General features: G+C 35.6%; 1 protein-coding gene across 2 annotated transcripts; it reads right to left on the bottom strand.

Moving 5' to 3' along the window:
• Nucleotides 1–6,684: 6,684 nt before the first annotated feature.
• LOC136879355 (zinc finger protein 41) lies at nt 6,685–11,628 on the bottom strand. Of its 2 annotated transcripts, XM_067153174.2 has the most exons (3): nt 11,471–11,628; nt 10,893–11,054; nt 6,685–7,874 (listed from the first exon to the last, which is right to left on the bottom strand). In XM_067153174.2, exons 1-3 carry the CDS (start codon nt 11,597–11,599, stop codon nt 7,167–7,169), a joined length of 999 nt encoding a protein of 332 aa, XP_067009275.2. In that variant the 5' UTR covers nt 11,600–11,628; the 3' UTR covers nt 6,685–7,166. The 2 variants fall into 2 exon arrangements, with proteins under 2 accessions (XP_067009275.2, XP_067009282.2); XM_067153181.2 differs by lacking the exon at nt 10,893–11,054.
• Nucleotides 11,629–13,936: the final 2,308 nt, after the last annotated feature.

Here is a 13,936-nt window from a genome sequence, read left to right as displayed (position 1 = left end):
TATTGACTCAAGGTCAACACCAACAAAATGATTGAAAGTTTTAAATTAATTTAAAAATATTAAAACCAAAAACATTAACAAGGAAAACTGTAAACAAAGCAATACAATTTACATATAAACAACCATGCATTCGTACATTTTTTATTTGATTTTTTAATTGATACTTAATCTTTAAAAAATTAACATTTAACCACTCTCTTGATTTTGACCTTCAGCCATTATAAATATATTAAAAACATGGTGTGTTATTTTATGGTATATCTTTTGTTATAAAGAAGCCTTTATGAGGGAAACTCTTGTACGATTGTTCAGGATTTTAATAAATTCCCAAAACAAGTACTGACTGGCTGATTTATTTTGTAGCTCCCTTTGATTTAAACATTGTTTTTTCAAGAGGCATATAAGGCACTTAATTGTGGTATAGCTAATAGTAAGCCGTTTCAGCAAGTCCATAACACTGTCCTATTAACTACTTCTTGTTTATGAATCATTAGTTAGTCAGGAGAGAAGAATTATTTTACAATGACCCTCAAGGCATAAATGTGGGGGGAAATGGGGAAGTGTTCATTATCTCGATGTCTGACTTGGCTGAATGGTCAGCGAACTGGCCTTCGGTTCAGAAGGTCCCGGGAACGATTCCCGGCCGGATCGGGGATTTTAACCTGCATTGGTCAATTCCAGTGGCTCAGGGGCTAGGTGTTTGTACTGTCCCCAACATCCCTGCAACTCACACACCACACATAACACTATCCTCCACCACAATAACTCGCAGTTACCTACACATAGCAGATGCCGCCCACCCTCATCAGAGGGTCTGCCTTAAAAGGGCTTCACCCGGCTAGAAATGGCCACACGAAATTAAAAAAAATTAATTGTCTCGATGTGACATTTAGAGACATGTTGAAACTGAGCAAGTGGCCGTGCGGTTAGGGTTACGCAGCTGTGAGCTTGCATTCAGAAGATAGTGGGTTCGAACACCACTGTCAGCAGCCCTGAAAATAGTTTTCTGTGGTTTCCCCATTTTCACACCAGGCAAATACTGGGCCTGTACCTTAATTAAGGCCTGTTAAAACTGAGCAAGTTGACTGTGGTAAAGTGACGCAAATGTAAGCTTGCATTTGAGGGATAGTGGATTCAAACCTGTCACTGACAACCCTGAAGATGGTTTTCTGTTTCCCATTTTAACACCAGGGAAATGCTAGGGCTATACCTTAATCAAGGCCATGGGTGCTTCCTTGTCAATCCTAACCCTTCCCTATTCAATCATCACCAAAAACCTATCTGTAATGTTAAAAAAAGGCTGAATACATTCATTGATTGAACATCACCATAAACAGTAAAAAAGGTTTGTTATATCATTTTTTTCATGTTTGTGCCATTTTCTATATACGTTGTGTAAAGATGAAAGTTCAATTATTTACTGTAAAATGGATAAAAAGTACCACATGGGGTGGACATCGATTCAGACCGCTATATTTCAAAGATAAAAATCAAGTTAACCCCAAGAAAGAAATACAAACCATCAAAATCCACTAGGAGGAGGAAATATTACCCCAGCTACTTAATAAATAATGCATTGTATTCAGAGAGATACAAAACAAATCTAAGCGACAAACTGGAAATGATTATCGATAAACTGAAAAACATTGCCGAAGAAATTGCTCCTATTAGAAGGAGAGAGGAACATCCCTGGTGGGAATGAGGAATGTGATATGGTAATACAGAAATGGTACAAAGTATGGCTAAATGACCAACAAAAGAAAACCATATAATCTTGAGAAGAACTAACCATTGCTAGAAGACAAGCGACCAAAGAAATTAGAAGAATCAAAAGAGACCATCAAAAAGAAAACCTAAACATCATAGATCCCATGGAGTAGGGGTAGCGTGCCTGCCTCTTACCCGGAGGCCCCGGGTTCGATTCACGGCCAGGTCAGGGATTTTTACCTGTATTTGAGGGCTGTTTCGAGGTCCACTCAGCCTACGGGGTTAGAATTGATGAGCTATCTGATAGTGAGATAGCGGCCCCGGTCTAGAAAGCCAATAATAACGGTCGAGAGGATTCGTCATGCTGACCACAGAACACCTTGTAATATGCAGGTTTACAGGCTGAGCAGCGGTCGCTTGGTACGCCAAGGCCCTTCAAGGGCTGTAGTGCCATGGGGATTGGTTTTTGGGTAATCATCATAAATGAGTCATTCAAACAACATAAGACAAGGGACTATTACAGGACATTTAGACAATATCAATCAAAGTATACTCCACCCACACTCACGATGAAAAATAAACAAGGGAAACTAGCACACAATAATCAAGAGAATGCCAAAATTCTAGCTGATCTCTTCAAAGAATTATTAAATGCTGAAGAACCACAAGAATACTTAGAATTTGAGCCTTATCCAAAAAATAACACACGTCTAGAAAAAGTTAGCCTATACCACCAGATTTCAAATAAGTATCAATCAAAGTGATTGGTTGGCTAAAGAACTATAAGGCAGCAGGAGAGAATCACGTGGTTGCAGAGCTGTGGAAGAATGCTAATAAATAAACACTTCAAAACCTCCACAAACACTTCATAGATATCTGGAATTCTCAAAAACTGCCCGAAGAATTGAACACAGTTATAATTCATCCAATACACAAAAAGGGTGATAGATTGGATCCAAATAATTACCAGGGGATTTCTTTACTTGATATCACATACAAGATCCTGTCTAGAATTATCCTAACAAGAATTCAGGAACAACTTGACCAAGAACTTCGAGAATATCGGGGAGGATTTCGACCAGGAAGAAGTTGTCCAGGTCAAATCATCAGTCTTAAATGGATCACGAAACATCAAGGAGTGAGAAACAAAAATTTATTCATCACTTTAGTTGACTTCAAGGAAGAGTAAACTTATGACAGTATCCATTGTGAGTCATTACTTAAAATCCTCAAGGAATTTGGATTACACCAGAAACTTATCAACCTCATTGGAATTACCATTAAGAACACTAAATCAAAAGTTAAATTCAGAGGGGAGTTGTCTGAACCATTTGAAATACGGACTGGACTTCGACAGGGTGACAGTCTCTCACCAATACTATTTAACTGCACACTGGAGAAAATCATGCGAGAGTGGACTAAGAAATGCCAACCAAACATCAAGATTGGCAAAAATATCAAATACAATTGCCTGGCATTTGCAAGTGACCTTGTGCTGCTTGCAAATAATGTGGAAGAGGCTAAACACCAAATTGAAGAACTCGAAAAAATAACAGCAAAAGTCGGACTACAAATCTCATTTGAAAAGACGGAATTGATGCTATCCTTCAAGGTTAAAACACCAACTATCACACTGAATAATAACAAACAAATTAAGATTGTAAATAAATTCAAGTATCTTGGGCAGATTATTACTTGGAACTTAAAACGAGAAAGTATCAGTAGAAAATAGAACAACTAAACTGAAAGAAGCACAATGTATCACTCGGCCAATGCTTAGAAGAAATGAGAAAGGATATGGAGGAAGTTTCTGTCAAACTTAAAGAGATCTGGAATAGAGATATATTTTGTGCTATGATTGATAAAAACAAGGGGTTCCAGGAAAATCAAAATAAAAAGGCCAACAACATCTGGTCACAGGAAAAGAAAATGAACCACTGTGAAAATATGAAGAAGTTCTGGGAGAGGAAGAAAAGGATTAACCACAAATCAATTGTTTGCCGTGGACCAAAGTAGGACAAAAGTGAAGAAAGAAGAAGAAATAAAAAGTCAAATTTATTGAAAGCATTAGATACAGTAAAGAATTATTAATTCAAAATAAGAAGCATCTTGTTTGGCACTACAATAAAATATAGTAGGCCTATACTGTATGTATGAGGCAAAGAACACTAGCAACATGAAAATGTCAACTTCAGGCAATGAACGACAGAGTTGTTAACCTGACTACAAAGCACTTAGAAGAAGGCTAGTAAATAAAACAGGACAAACTACTCAACTTGTACCTATCTAACTGACCCTTCTGTCATAATTTTAACTATCATCAGAATATTTAGTTCTTCTTCTGGGTTAAACAGTGTTGTTTTCTGTACATTCCATATGGTTTGCAGATGTTTTGAATACATTGCAGCATTCTATGTCAAGGCGCCTGAAATACCCCAATTTGATCCAAGGTAATCAGTTTCCCAGGCAGCTTGTACAGAAAACAACACGGTTCAACCCAGAAGAAGAACTAAATAACTCCACAGACTGTGGAAGCTTCCCATCTGATAGTCTGCTTTAAATTTTTATATGCATTTGTGCCTAGTATGCTGACCATGTGGTAGAGGGGTAGAGAACCTATCTCCTACCTGAAGGCCCCATGTTTCATTCCTGGTCAGGTCAGGGATTTTTATCTGTATCTATGAGCTGGTTCTAGGTACATTCAGGCTACATGAAAACAATTGAAGAGCTATATGCTGATGAGTTAGCATTCATGCATTTGAAGTAGACTATCAGATGGGAAGCTTCCACAGTCTGTGGAGTTATTTAGTTCTTCTGGGTTGAACCATGTTGTTGTTTTCTGTACATCCTGTACAGCTGCCTGGGAAACTGATTACCTCGGACCAAACTGGGGTATTTCAGGCGCCTTGACATAGAATGCTGCAATGTATTCAAAACATCGGCAAAGCATATGGATTGTACATTCATGCATGAATCCTCTCGGCTGTTATTCTTGGCTTTCTAGACTGATCAGTGTCAATATGTAATCTCAGGTCTTCGGGCTGAGCAGCAGTCACTTGGTAATCAGGGCTGTAGCACCATGGGTTTAAAAAAGATTGTTCTGAATACTTACTTCTTTAAATAATATTATTAATATTGATATGTGTTAGGAAATGCTGAATTTTACTCAAAAAAGTGATTCCGTAAAGTGACAATAAATATGATGAGGCACCCTCACTCTTGAATTCCATCTGATAGTGCGAATATTCAGTTCCTCAGCACTGAGCATAGGAAGCAGGTGTCTAATAAACTGCATTACGTATTTGTTTCCAGCATACATAATATTAAGGTACGAATGATGTAACTTAGACCTACGTTAGGCCTACGTTAGGAAGGTCTGCACAAAGTTGTCAGTGGATCAAAATGAATAGGAACTGAATTCAGGATTTCCACATAATAAATGTAAACGCGTACTCTCCTTGCAACATATGCAAACATAGAAAACAAAAAGTTATGAAAAGGTGCAGTATTTATTAACCACTCATTATGTAATAGTGACTTCCTAAAACATTTGAGGTTATGGATTAGTCTTCAGTTATAAATCATAAATATATAAATCAATGATAAACTTTGAAAGATGAATAAATTAAGTCTCTGTATCAATGAAGGATGCTTTCAGTACAGAAATACAAAACAAATTTCTGTCATTCATTTTAACTTGGAATGGCAATTTAAAATCACAACAGATTTTCAAGTTTTCATACCTTTAAGATTATAGTATTGTTTTAATACACAGAGTAGACTCACACTTACTTACTGAAGGCATCAAACTAATCCAATCCTATTACTAAATTAACAGTATGAAAGTCATGCAATATGTGCATGGAAGAAATACAAATCTGTGGCATATGCTACTTTAATTTCTAAACTACATTGCTGAACCAGCAGCAGATTAACAACCTGAATTTGGTGGGAAGAACTGGGCATATGCAGCACAAGCATCTACAGCCTGTGGCTGTCTGTTGGAACAAACATAGGAGTCGCAAAGACTCTGACTGACCTATAACACGACATAGGAGAGGTAATGGATAGAGGAGAGCCAGCTCCTTACATCCAAAACCTATAAAACATATAATCAAGATTACTAAACCTTAAAACATATGGTAGGCTTTTTATATAATACTGTCACTAGGCTAAAAATATTCTATTGGCATCCAATAGCTTACCTCCAAAACTGTGAGAATACATGGTTCACAGGATGTGATATATGTTCTATTGACAAATCTATAGATAGTAAAAGTAATTATAATGTAGAAATTAAAGCTAATGTAACATTTAAAAAAAGGAACTCAATTCAATATTGCAAAGCAAAATCCACTGTCTAATAATAATTGACAGAAATGTACAATATCTTCCACTTAATAAGATATTACTGGTAATTTACAGAATCTGCTATATTTTGTAGCCTAATAACCTGTAAAGGACAGTAAAGTACAGAAAGGTACAGAATGTTTTTGTTATAATGTGAAAGTACTTTAAGTAGATTAAACTAAGCGAAACAGTCCTTGCATACATAGGCGCCCGCAAGGGGGGGCACTTGCCCCCCCCCCCCTGGAATTCTAAAATGTTGATGTTCAATTGTTTAATATCATGCCAGATTATTTCATAAACTGCAATTACTGACAGTCACCTAACATCTGTTATAACCGGAAATTTCTGTAAACAATTTATTGTTGCTGACGTTATATTGGTTTTTATATTCAAGAAAATTGTTAATGTGCCCCTCCCTGGAAAAGATCCTGTGGGCACCCATGCTTGCATAATAAACTTTGTAAGTACTGGTACTGAATCCAAGGGTCACTGGCTAATTACAAACAATAAAAAAATGAAGTAGGTAGCCTACTTTGAATTAAAATAGACAATATCTTGTAAAATAAGAGACATGTATTGTTTTGAAAAGCAGGTTTACAAAACACAAATCCCCTTAAAATTACTTAAATAATTTTCTATAGAATTGAAATTAAATCTCTTCTTTGTTAAGTCATATATAAGTTATAGAGAGATAGGGACAAGAAAAGAAACACATATTAGGATAAACATTATATGTTCCTTTTCTTGTTCCTATCTCTCTTTATATGACTTGATTTGACACTAATTTGTTCCTTTCCAATAGTCTACTCATACTCTTCTATTGTTTGTAGTTTAGTTGTTATATTTGTAAACCAGATTTCATCAAATTTTAATTAATGTGGAAGGCAATAACTTACATAAAACTGTTGGGATGTTAAAAAATCTGTAAAGACCTAAATGACAGTGGATAATATCCAATCTGTCCTGAATCTCTTGAACTTCAGCTCCAGTGTAATGCAATATTTTGGAAGTAAGATACAGTAGATGTATGAACAATTGAAGCCACTGATCACAAAATTCCCGACGATATAGAAAACTCAGCTTTCTAAAGTACTCCATGGCACAATGGGTCATGATGTCGAGGTTGGAGGATTATAATCATGAGTAACTCCAGGTCCTTGTTGAGGAAAAATAGGTAGAAAACTATTTGCACTATTTTCAGATCTCCTAACACATATGGCAGATTTGTTGTGACTCAGCATCTTATCCTTACGGCTAAAGCTTTTACCACATGTTGGACAGTTAAACGGTCTTTCTCCAGAATGTATTTTCCGATGGCGTAGGAGATTACTTGCATGACTAAATCGCTTATTGCAGTCTTTACACTGATACGGCCTTTCCCCTGTGTGGATTCGTATGTGCTTTCTCTTGTCACCTGTATGGTTGAAAGTCTTGCCACAATATTCACACGCAATTTCTCTTTTCACAGTTCGAGATCGTCCTGCTGTTACAGGTTTGGAAGTCTGCTGTTCAGAGCTTTGAGGTGCAGCAAGTGGTCCACTGACACTAAGTACACTTAACTGAGAATTCTGTTCACTCACATCAGCTAGAAGAGGCAAACCTCCAAACTGCGAGTTTTGGGAACACTTTTCACTAACACATACTTTTGCTTCTTCTTCATGACTTGTGCCTGGTTTAGGATTTGTATCAATCATATTCATCCACCCACTTTGTATCCATCTTGTCTTTGGTTTTCTTCCTTTTGCTGAGAGATCCTGGCCTGGAGGTTCCATAGGCTTAATCATCAGTTGATCAGTTTTTTGAGGAACCCGAATAACCTAAAACAAAGGGAGAGAAAAAATTTAGTAAAGAGGATTTTATACAATACTGTATATACCTTATACAAGTTAAATGAATTGTCAAGAGGTTAAATGTGTTTAACATTGTTTCACTTACAATCAATTAAAAAGAGCTACTAGACAGCTGGGAATCTCGTAGAAAGGGAGTCGTTAAATCTACTGACGTGGTTCTCTCACATTTAAGCAGTCTGAAATGCCTGTCAAAAGTGAAAATGAAAACCTACAACCTGTTTTCCAGTCATTGACCGGGTCAGGGATGTAATGAATGAAGCATATACAGGCTGTTAGTACGATGGGGGTGCCACTCCCAAAGTGATATATTAATGACTGATAGATGCTATGAAATGAGAATGGAGAGTGTTGCTGTAATGAAAGAAGACAGGGAAAACCAGAGTACCCGGAGAAAAACCTGTCCCGCCTCTGCTTTGTCCAGCACAAATCTCACATGGAGTGACCGGGATTTGAACCACGGTATCCAGCGGTGAGAGGCCGACATGCTGCCGTCTGAGCCACGGAGGCTCTCGCCTGTCAAAAGTACTGGATTCTATTCCATAATCCTGAGTAAAGAAACTGAGCTACAATTGAATCATTTAGACAAGTTCCTTTCTGTTTAAGCTATAAATAAGCAGATAAAGGTATATCAATTTTAAATTATTATAACTCATTTCAAATGATTAAAAATGGACCTAAGATTTGAAATATCCTTTATAAGACACAATGGTAGATATAAATTTTGCTTCTTGGACAAATGTAGGGCCTAATAACTAGATGGTAGGTTTTAACATGTTAAACTGAAACCATTTAAACTATTAACTAATTCCATAGGGGTTCAACCATGGACTAATGAAGATGATACGTGATCATAGGCATTTAAAATATTGAAATAACTTATAGGCTAGAAGAAATGAAAAAAAAAAAGTGCTCTTTTCAGTGAAGCTTTGTTTAATTTCAAGAAACTGTCCAGGCATTTGTCTTAGAGAGGAGAATGGGAAACCACAAAAAAAAAAAACATCCTCAAGACAGTTGATAGTTGTTCAGTCAAGGTTGTTAAGTTGTAACGATTCCACTCAGTCAACTGTTTGTCATATCATGGGCATTATACCCGTGGGGCCTTGCGAGGGCACTGGGGTTTGAAAGTTGCCATTGATTATTAGTGTAACAATTACTAAAATGTAACTACGGTATTACAATTTTATTTACAGAATTAAATTATGAGTAAAATTTACATTCTGTGGAAAGTTAAGAGTAAAAATTACTTTAAAAAATCCAACCCTGATCTTTACAAATAATTCAGTTACTTCCCAACTCTAGTGGAAGTCTTGTTGAGGAAATACCGACTAGCAGCAAACTTACTATTCCTCCCAAGTAACTTGTACAATTTTTAACCTTAAATGACTAAGGCTTTTCGGTCAGATTTATAATTTGTGATATTTTACATACTGTAGTGATTTATTCAGGCATAATAATAACAATAATTCAAATACATTTTTACCATCTAGCCATTATAGCGTCTGCTATAGAGTTAGAATTTTAGTAATTTAACATTTAAATAGGTCTAGGCCCTACTAATTTTCTGTGATACTACCAATCAGTAATTTTAAACTGGAACTTATTAAAATAAAGAATGTTACCCATAGATGCACCATAATTTTAAAAATTGTATTTAATAATAAGGCTATTAACAATAATAATAATAATAATAATAATAATAATAATAATAATCACCATCATCTAAAATAATCCAAAATGTGTTTATTAATTCATTAGGGAAGAGGTAGGCATTTTAAATTTTGTCATAGAATACTCCTAAATACCCTACAGAAGTAATTCAAAGTATTTAGAAGAGAGCAGGAAAGAGAATTCAGTACTAAATAATTAAAATTTTATGTGTAGACCTATATATGTCACCTAGTTGCTAAATATACTTCCTGACTTGACAAACAATTTAGTGTCTAGCTCAAATATTTTGAACAAGATTTGTCACACTTCTGTCAGGAATCCAAAATGTACTGGATTACTCATAATTATTTCTTCTATGACTATCATCTACCCTCAACTAACAATATTTTTTATATCTTGCACTAAGCAGCAGTTATAGCAGTAGGCCTAATTGAAACACTAATAACTAATTCTTTCAAATTATCATATAAAAAAAGTTGGCTTTACAGGCCTATGAAAAGGGAAAGGATCAAGGGAAGCATAGCTTCCTGGAAGATTACAAGGGATTTTACAATGCCAAAATCTGTTAGATTTACCCAAAAATGTATAAACAATGAAAGTTCTTTAGAATTAATGTTAGTAGCTTACCGAAAAATAAAGTACCGGCAGGTAGTTCTTGAGAGAAAGATGTGAGATTTGCATTCCAGTCACAATGCATCACTTGTTAAAAACTATAAAACAAGGTACCGTACTTATTACTTAGAAAAAATTGGCAAGTAATGTGAATATAAAAATTTGAAAGGGTGCAAACAGGCCTGTATTATTAGTTTATTCATGTTAGAACAGTTATTATTACACTACTTCCCATGTGACTAGACGTCAGTATGGACAGTACCATGAAGAGCTAAAAATAAATATATATAAATACATATAGTACTATTATTTGTTTATAAAACTTAGAAAAAAAATATTCCTAATACATAATTCTAGAGGGAGATAAAAGTGCACCTGTAGACCAACTTGATTTACAAGAGAAACATGAACAACAGATACTAAGAAAACAAGTACCTAAGTATGTATCTCTCTGTGTACCTAATTCAGAACATATGAAATAGTTTTCAGTTCTCCTGGCATACTGGTAATCTACATAGAACTGAAGGACTATTAATATGTATCATCTGAATTTAAATGACAATAAGACTACAACTCTTTGAATATGTTTCCTTGGCATCAAATAGTCAAAAGCAGTGAAATAAAATTATTCTGAAATTGACGAAGTACAGTAGGTACCAAACATTTCCAGATGTTTAAGAAAATAGTGTATCGTAAGCTACTAACCTCAGGTTCTTCGTAAGTTGTATATGTCTTATCTGGTGGAAGTTGTATTTTATGAAATTTATTCTCTCCCATTTTACGAAGTCGCATTAATTCATAACATACTTCCAGCTTATCTACACATGAGGAACATATTGTGGTTGGTAAATGAGTGTGCTTCATTACCTGCAGGTGTGAAAAATTTGAATTAGGTACAAAAGTATTTTTTTAATATATTTAGCGGAACATTTAGAAAGTAATTCACTGGTCAAAAAGATTAGTTAAACTTATCAGAGTACACGAAATTATTTTGTTAAACTCCAATTAACTTCCATCATACATTACCAAACACTCCGTGGACCCAGTTAAGCTCATTATTTTCAATTGACAACTCACTTTCTGTCAGAAGTCAGGATGTGTTTAGGTAATTAAACAGAAATTATAGCTAATGCACTTTTCTCCTATAACTAAGACAAAAAAGTTCACTCAGTTTATTTGAGTTCCGTTATTTGAAACTGCCGCCGATGAACAAAAGAATAACGCAAGGCAAGTAGGAAAGCTCGTGTAACTGTGTAATGATAACATGTAATACGCTTACTTACAGTCATATGCAAGCATAACTGCAGCTTCAGATGGAGTTGTTTGTATGCTCCTTGCTCGTCGAATACTGATACCAAATCATGATGTTTCTGAGCACAAATTCGACAGTAACCTATCATATCACACGCCATGTCCACGCACAACTGCTTCCAGTGTCTAAGCTGCCCCATGTTTTACCTCCTATCGTCCAACAAGGTTGCCAACTTCAACTCAATAAATGGGCATCATTACTATTGCAGATAATTACAACAAACTAGTAAGTTGAGAATAGAATATATTATCAGACTTCAGCGTGATTTATTAAAAAGTAATAATTGAAATGCATATTTTATAATTTACTCCCTATTTGTAGAAATTAGCTTAGTATAAAATACTTAGGTTGGTAGTAGAAAAACTAACACCAGTTTGTTATCTTTGTAATCCCTATTGAATCATCGAGAGGAAATCCCCAAACGGGAGTCCCCAATTTTTACCCACATCATTGAGCTCTTGATATTATCGCCTTAGGAGAAACTGCCACTGTATAGTGAAATATGCTGTGTGTTTTAATTACTGTTTAGTTTACTCTGGAACTCTAAATGAGTTTACTATAACTACACCACAGATTATTAAACTGGCTACGGAGTGACGTGCAACATTCTGAACTTAAGCATGAGTTACGGTACCATACGTCCATAAGTAGATGCTGTCACGAAGAGGTCATTGCCATGACGTGAATCCGTGAATCGTGGAGTTTCATTAGCCATGAATATTGGCTCGATCTTTTAAAGAGATTATACAGAATTTGCTCAGCGGTGTACGTACTGTATATGAATGAGGTAAAAATTGAATGAACTGTAATTTGAAGTAGTGGCAGTGCTCAACCGCCGAGCCGCGACCCAGTACCGGTATCAATCATTTCTTTTACGGTACCGTACTTTTCTAAGCAGATTTTTCGAGCAAATATTGTATATTTGGAAATATTCTTAGGAGAGTAATACCGGTATTCGTGATTGTGTTTATACTTGTTTCATACATTTTAAAATATGAAATTACATGCACTGAATATAAAAACACTTGGTTTCCCAGTGTATATACAGTATGTGAATGTGACAAGTGTTTCGCCGGTAAGTTGACATCCTTCAGCTGCTCCTCCTACTATACTCACTTCTGTGGTGAAATGCAGTAGGCCTACATAATAATTTTCACCACTAACATTCCTTTTTTAAACTAACATACTAATTAAAATCAATGTTCATACAATGATCAGCGAGTGATTGATAATTACGTACCGGCAGTTATTTTTATGTCATGTTACGTCGTATTCATAGTGTTCACTTTAAAATCACGCAATACTTATGTTAGTTAAATGTGTGGACATTAAAGAAACTGGAAATGTATTTACGAGTAAATTTGTTGGAACCGTGTCCTTGTCTTGTAAAAAATAAAAAAAATTACCGAACCATGGTGTCTCGAAGATTGAGAACCGCTGACCTAAAGGACTCAGTTCTTGTCCTTTGTTGCCTCATTTAGGCAGCACGAAAATATTTCACCGACATCAAATTTATCGTTTTCATATTATTATTATTATTATTATTATTATTATTATTATCATTATTATTGTCCATTTGGTCAGCTATGGACCACGTTAATCCAACTGTTTTCTTCCCCGAACTTTAACATTTGCCTAATCGTCTCGTTCGTTCTCGATGTAGGTAGTTGCTTCATTTTTTTCAGTCCACGTCTTGCTTAGGCTTTTCTTGGAAACTCTGGTGTTCTGTAATAATAATAATTGTACCGGGAGGTACACCCCAACGCCGCGCGTTTAAATCTAGCGCCTAAAAGAACTCCTCTAGTGGAGAAACAGTGAAATTGAAACTAGACCAACTTATAAATTTACTCAGAAGATGTCACCACAGAAATCTAATGTAATTTTGTTACCGTATTCTGAAGTTTCCTGAACTGACTGTATTTCTACTTGTTTTGTTTGCCATTCATCAAGAAGTTTGGACTTTCTTCCAGAGATGTCACTACAAAAAACTATGATCATGCACCCTGGTGTGAAGTGAAAGAACTTTTGATTTAAAGAAGTTTTGTATTCATATTTTTTTTTTTTACTAATTGATGTTCATTTATTTTTGGGTTGGCAATATTTATCTTTTCTTTCCGCCAGTTTTGAATCCAGCCATTCCCTAATTTCTGTAATTAATTTTCTACAAATCATAGTCTTCTTCGTCGGTTTTCAGTGTAACTTTTAAATTGACCAATACATTGGGAGGGTGTGGCTGGTTTATTCGTGAAAGGGCTCGAACTTTCTCCGAGGGTTTATAAACTGCGGATTTTCTCGTCTCTTGGCCACTTGATCGTCATCTAATTGAGTGTGTGTGTCTAAGCAGGAGGCGGGAGGCCTCTTTCATCAGGCAGCAGTTCTTCGACAAGGTAATGGCCACATAACATCTTTATTTCTTGCTAGCTCCGCAGTTTAACCT

This window comes from Anabrus simplex, chromosome 1 (genome assembly GCF_040414725.1).
Source record: "Anabrus simplex isolate iqAnaSimp1 chromosome 1, ASM4041472v1, whole genome shotgun sequence".
NCBI classification, from domain to species: Eukaryota; Metazoa; Arthropoda; class Insecta; order Orthoptera; family Tettigoniidae; genus Anabrus; species Anabrus simplex.
This window is presented reverse-complemented; position numbering and strand designations above follow the sequence as displayed.